At 40.4% G+C, this 7059-nt stretch overlaps 1 protein-coding gene across 1 annotated transcript; it reads right to left on the bottom strand.

Annotated features, from left to right (window-relative positions):
• Nucleotides 1-309: 309 nt before the first annotated feature.
• lmo2 (LIM domain only 2 (rhombotin-like 1)) lies at nucleotides 310-4095 on the bottom strand. Its single transcript, XM_030052736.1, has 3 exons — nucleotides 3532-4095; nucleotides 2558-2773; nucleotides 310-1221 (listed from the first exon to the last, which is right to left on the bottom strand). The coding sequence occupies exons 1-3, from the start codon at nucleotides 3570-3572 to the stop codon at nucleotides 996-998; spliced, it is 483 nt and encodes a 160-aa protein (XP_029908596.1). The 5' UTR covers nucleotides 3573-4095; the 3' UTR covers nucleotides 310-995.
• Between the last annotated feature and the right edge of the window lie 2964 nt (nucleotides 4096-7059).

Raw genomic sequence — 7059 nt, forward strand, 5'->3', positions numbered from 1 at the left:
GTGTGTGTGTGTGTGTGTGTCTGTGTGTATAGATATATATGTGTATCTATCTATCTATCTATCTATCTATGTATGTATATCTATAGATAGATAGATAGATAGATAGATAGATAGATAGATAGATATTGATATATAAATGCCCAATTCTTTTGATAAATGACAGCTCCCTCTTGTGGTTGGGAAGAGACATAACCAATGGAATAGTATATTTTTATACATCACACAGTATAACATGGTCCCTGATACATGCATCTACTGTTATTTTGACATACACGTTTCCATGATTTATCTTCTTGGTGGCCACCAGGAACACATTCAGACCAAAAAACACCAATGTTTCCTTTAATTATAGTTTATTTAATAAATTCAACATGTATCCAAAAGCTGTTGGCTGCATGTCTAAAAGAATTGTTACAATTACAAAACAAAATTGTTATTGCGTGGGTTCCCTCTGTCACTAGAGGGCGCCACCAGTTCAACCTGGGAATATAACACAATCACTCTGAGTGGGGCTTCCTCAGAATGGACTTTGTGTCACGCAAAACATTTTATCCCATTTAAAAATATATCAAAAGATCATGGACACTTCAAGCCAGACTGAGGTGATGTAACAGTGTTTGACTACAATAAAGATTTATTTTGTTCCTTGCTAAAAGCCTAAAATTCTGGTATGTATAACAAATGACAATTATTGCATGTATACCCACATCCAGTGTTTTTGCATTCAAGGATGAAGCCCTAGATTTAAAATAATAACAATAATAATAATCAAAAATAATACTTTCTCTCATTGCTGGTGCAGCCTTCAGTTTCTAGCAGAGAGCAATGCAGAGATGAAATCACTGCTTCCCATGATGCAGCGACTCCATATGAATATGAGATGCATGATAAAGTCTGCTCAGCTGCTTAAGGCTACATAAAGTCTGTGTAACAGTGAGGATTCATTCCCTGTTTGCTAAGTGGGAAGTTGCAGGGGAATGGTCCATCAAGTTCTCCTAGACCATGCTGTTATTGTTGATTTTGGTCCACTCAAAGATGTCCTGCTCACACACAATGTCTGAGTTGATGAGCAGGTAGCGGTCGCCCACACAGAAGTGCTTCTGGCAGGCAGCACACTTGAAGCACTCCAGATGGTAAACCTTGTCCCGCACGCGCATTGTCATCTCAAAGGCGCGGATCCTCTTCTCACAGGAAGCACAGAGTCCATCCTGACCGAAAAGCCTGGGTGGATCAGAGGATGTCAACATGTTACTGAGTGGGACAGCATTCTGATGAGGTGAAACTTAAAAAAAAAAAAAAAAAAAAAAACACAGGAGGAGGTCGGAGGAGGTCGAGGTCCTCAACAAAGCCCTCGCCTGCAGTTGGTTCAGTGGATAAGTCCCCTGGCTCTGGCCTTTGCTTAAAAACTTTGTATGAATATGAACAAGTAAACAGAACCATTATGTGTCTGAAATATTTAAAAATTTAGGCTTCATTCTATTAACAACACTGAGGTACAAGTGCAGGCTTCTAGCCTTCAAGAGGAAACCAAAACACAAGGAACTGTAACAATAATTGTATGGTATGATTAAGTGAAATGATTATGATTATGATTATTAATGATTATAATGATTATTAGTTGATTAATCAATTGGCAAAATTAACCAATTATAATTTTGATAATCCATTAATCATTTTGGCATTTTATCAAGTAAATGTAAAAAAGAATTACTGGTTATAGTTTCACAAATGTTACGATTTGCTTCACTTGCACTCACACTTTTTTTTCCATTTCATATAATATGAATACTTTGTTGTTGTTGTTTTGTGTTTTCTGGCTGCTGGTCAAACTTAGGAAGCAATTTTAAAATATCGCTTTTGACTCTAGTAACTTGTGAATGGGCATTTGACATTTTTTTAAATATTTTATCAACAGAATGTGCATTCATTTCATCAAATAGATAGTCTGTAATGAATCAGAAATGAAAATAATTGTTACTTGCAGCCCTAGTGTTATGTTCTCAAATTTTAATTTACAGTTCTGTAAACATGAGTGTAACTTTAAGTGTTTCAGGTCGTAAAACATATAGGCTGAGAGTACATTAGAATAAGAGCCGAGTTACACAGTTGCATCAATCAATATGATCACTATCTATGCACTATATTGGTATCATTTCCAAAATTGTGGTACTGCCTTGATATCCAAGTTCTGATTCTTGTTACATCCCTACTCTCAAAGTTCAAATCCTGCAAGAATCCTGCATCCACCCCCTTTACTTTCCTGTTGGCTGAATACGGAGTAAAAATTATTTAAAAGATAAAACAACATCCACATAGTCTGAAAAACTGTTTCACCATGTACACTTTAGTCACAACTAATTCAAACTGATCAGAGGTGTGTAAAAGTTATATGCATCTAAGTTAGAGTCAGACTGTGACTCTTGCTGCCATTTCTTTGATCACGTGGACAACCTTGTGACACCTCACTGGTAACTCATGTCTTGTGTTTTCAGAGCAAATTCATTAAATCACAATGTTACGACTTGTTGCGGAAATAGCTGCCCGGGGTATAACCAACCTGAGGTAGTCCCTCCGGCATAACTTTCTTCCCAGTTTGTAGTAGAGCCTGCGGCCCACCTCTCCCAGCCGACAGCCACAAAGGTCGCAGCTCAGACAGTCTTCATGCCAGTATTGTTCAATGGCCTTCAGGAAGAATCGGTCACCAATGCTCTGCTGGCACCCACCGCATGTCAGAAGAGACGGTGGCATCTGGAGCACCTCGTCTACTGGCTCCCTATAGACAACAGATAACCAGTTAGGATAATCAGATACTCTTTGTCTAATTGATCTGATCAACAGTCCAAGATTACAAAAACCATTCGGTGATTTATACTGATATATTGCAAATGCAAAATGCCCATGTTTGAGAACGTAAAACCCTACACTTTGAAAATGATTTCCTGCACTGGCATGTATTGGACTAATTATTTATGATCTGTGAATCTTTTGTTACGTATATAAATTATATTTTGGCCACTTGAGGGAGCCATACCGTGTTGTTAAAATAAGAACACTTGCTCACCAGGAGTACAGAGGCTCACTTTTGGGATAGGCTATCAAGTGGTGACTTGTGCAAATGTTTGCAATAAGGACTCTTATATTAAATATGAAGACATGTAACCTTACAAATAATAATAATTAGTTGGAATAAACATGCACATGTAACTTTGCCCTGGACAAGGTTGCATGTAACGATAAACTCCCCAGCCTAAGTCAGCTGACTTCCAGCAGAACTTATTCTCTCCAAGAGTGACCAAATGTGTAGCCCCCTTTACACAGAGAGACAGAGCTACCCTGCGTCTTCCATCTTGGTTAAGTGTGTAATTAATTAACTGTATAACAACTGCCACTTTCTTTGCTCTCACGCTATTAGCCTGCAGCAGTTATTGCCTGTAGGATAGTGTGGTTGTCAGGCCAATGATATGGTGTGTCCTTGGGTGCGTGCGTTTTCAGAAATTACATTCTATTAATATCCTGTGACAGCATACTCACTCGTTGGCTTCCAAAGTCTTCCTCTCTATTGTGGATGTCATTCCAGAAACACTGTGTCCAAGTTGATCAATATTAGTCTCACCCCGGTCAGTGGCAGTAGGCTGGCTACCTGCGAGGCTGTGGACGGGGAGACTGAAGCCAAGGCGCGCTGCACCTGTTCCAATAGCCTTCAAGACACAGGTTTGACTCTGGAGTGATTATTTCACAGAGAATTCAGTCCGGCTGAAATGGCCGCAAGATACAGAACATTAGGTGTTACGCTAAACGGTGATGGAGGACATCATCATCATTTCCTGAGGCAACAAACCGTGGGGACATTTCCGTGTCCCTCAAGTCTATTTAATTATCAGACTGCGACTTTGACGGCTGCGCGTGCTTTCAAATATCATTAATCCAATCAGAGGTCACTTGCGCGTGTCTCCTGTTCCGTGCGTCTTTTTATTCCAGCAGTCCCCAGACGCGCTCCTCCGACTGAAGCCGCAATCACCGTTATTGTGCAGCATCGTGTTTAAATACATCGGGCCCCTTCGCTCTCTGCTTTCGTTTCCCTCTTCCTGCTCACGACTGTTTGACAATGGGGGGAAATCGTTCTTAAAGCGACAGCTAAACAGTGCAGCCTGCTCTGTCATGCATGAAGGCATGAGGCACGTCGTGACTCACACCGATAAGTTCATGATATGTCGTGTGGAAAACGTTTTTTTTTTTTTTTTTTTTTTTTTTTTTTTTTTTTTTTTTTTTTTTTAATGAGGATTTTGTGGTTTGAGTTTTATCTGTGTGAAGTTTCTTTGTTTTATATGCTGCTGGCATAGGGCAGTAAAATTATAATAACAATGTTAAATTAGAATTATAAATTATGATTATACTTTAATTACTTAAATTATTATAATATTATTACATTACACGTTATTAGCTAATAAATTGGTGTGGGGGAAAAAATTAATTCTGCTTTTTCAGTTTTTGTGGAGATATGCCTGAGAAGTGAATGCAATGATATTTCTATATAGTTTGTGTCCTCCATCTTCTAAAACCCAGAGCTGCTGTGGACCCGTCTTCTTATCTGCTGCCAGTGCCTCTGGGGTGCCTGTAGGAGGGAGGGACAGAGACAGCAGTTGGACTGGGCAGGGAGATAAAGCACCTCACTACAGTGGCCAAAATCACTTTCTTCAGCAGATGCAAGGAAGGTTGCAGGCAAACTCTAAATGTAGGCTGAATGTACCCTTGGGCTAGACAGTTGTTGGACTGTGTCGGCTCACTAGATAGATACCAAGCTAAGAAGGTGCACGGGCAAGGTGATTATGGCACTGTCCTGTGCCAACTGCACAGAAACAAAGCAACTTCACAGAGATAAAACTCAAACCACGAAATCTTCATCAGAAAAACATTTTCAAGACATTTTCTTAGATGATGGTGTATATTGTAGCGTACTGTTTTCGGTACAACAGCACAGCAGAGTGCAAGGCTGTGGTATGTTTTGCCACTGCTGAGTGAAAAGCTTTTATTTCCCAAAATGTTTTCTTTTCAGGAACTAAATGAAACCGCTTTTAGCTGGATGACAGCGCTTTCATAAATTATCCAGTCAACTCTGGAAATTACTCTGAGCATAAACCCACAGAGGAGCATGTAATCCTTCAATATAAGCGGAAACATGAGAATCACCATAATTAGTGGTTTTCACACAACAATGGTTTGTTAGTCCTGTCATCACTGACCGAAAGAGCCATTCATTTTAAAACATATTACAGGTTGGTACAATAATGTCTCAGCCGTCAAACCTCTTGAAATGCACAAATGCCAAAGTTTTAAATAAAAATGAATTCATGACAACACAACAGAAACCAGAGAAGAGAAAGTGAGCTCTGATGTGATCCTCAAGTAATCCACTACTTCCTGTGGAGCTGACAGAGAAGGCCCAGAGGATGTGCAACCATGGCAAGCAGAGATGCAGCTTTCCTGGGGGGTGGTGCACTTTATACTCACTTCCTACCCTGTGATGGAACCCCTCTCACGGCTTCCCAGATAGGCAAGTTGACTCCAGATGGTTCAGGATGATATGACTAACGAAGCTTGCAGCGCACCATAAAAACTGACTTGCTGTCATTACGGCGGAAAGGCCCTGTCTGTCTCTTAAAGCCTTCCAAATGTCATCAGAAAGAGGGCATGCACATATGGTTCACTTTACTGTAGACTTGACATCAACATGTGGCCCCTCCTCAGCAACTGTAAAGGTGAGGAAAAAGGGCTTTTGCACGCCTGATGTCTTGATTTGAGTTTTTAAGTGTTTCGTTAATAGCACATTAGTTGGTGTTTTTACTTCCAACTTCACTCCCGTCTCTGTCTGACATGGAATTTGGGGAGCAAACAGTTAAAAATCGAGACAATCTTTTGGGAAGCGGTGTCACTCACGTCCAGCTTCCTGTTTTGGCTGTTTGGTATTGAGAGCATTATGGAGCTGAAGGCAGAGTGGAATGTGAGAGCAAATGGAAAATGAGGGTCAGCACTAAGCAAACAGTAAAATTATACTAAAATAGCTATTGTTCCTCTCTCGCATCCAACCAACGAGGTGAATTTATTGTTTCAAGTTGCTCTGATAAATTTTCTATTTGTTAGGCTGCAGGATATGATAAATATACCATCTTGCTAAAGCATATGAGATCACATTTGCTCTTTCCTAATTAATGGTAAAACAAAGGTGGTCATCCATCACAGGCTATCTAAGCGCAGACCTGTTTCCTGAAATAAGAGAACTCTGGCCATAGTGTTGACTCTTTGATAGCACAAACTCTGGAACAGCAATAGCCAAACTACCACTTCCTGCCTAATCTGAAGTGAAACGATAATTGGCTACTGTTTCAGAGCCCTCCCTACACGTGAACCTTTCATAGGTCTGCAAGAGTGGACTTCTTTTGTCACTGTTGCCACACAAGTGCGAGCAACGTAAAAATCTCTAGGTGTGTAAGGGTCAGAGGTCGAGAACCACCCCTGTTCTCCACTAAGAGACAAATGGCATGTCTGAGGGACCATGTTGTTGTTTGACTGGAACACAACGGGCTGCGGAAATGAGTCAGTCGTTGAAGGGGAGCTTCACTCACCCTCGGGATCCTCCCATAATCAGTATTATCCCTAAAAGAAAACATGCTTTCAGTGGAGCAGCACAATCAAAGAGCAGTGCAGCCATGTTAACTGCTTCCTGTATTTGCCAAACCAAACCTCGAGCAACTCGGTTCCACATTCTTAAGACCTCTGGTTAACTCGCTGTCTTTGAGATACTGACGCAAAATATGTGCTCAGGGCCGATGTGAAAACAGATGAATGTGTGTGAACAATTCCAAAGATATCAGAGAAGTAAAATCACCCGAAGTAACTTGAGCAAGTAGATAAATAAAAAGAGAGTCACTCTGTGCTGGGAACTTATTCTCTGACACATTCTGTATTTGTGTGTGTAACTGCATGTGTATGTGTGTATAAGAGGGTAATACAATTAGATTAGCCAATATTATAGTAGTATTTTGCAGGTCTGTGTATCTAGAG

The sequence above is a fragment of the Myripristis murdjan genome, chromosome 6, assembly GCF_902150065.1.
Source record: "Myripristis murdjan chromosome 6, fMyrMur1.1, whole genome shotgun sequence".
NCBI classification, from domain to species: Eukaryota; Metazoa; Chordata; class Actinopteri; order Holocentriformes; family Holocentridae; genus Myripristis; species Myripristis murdjan.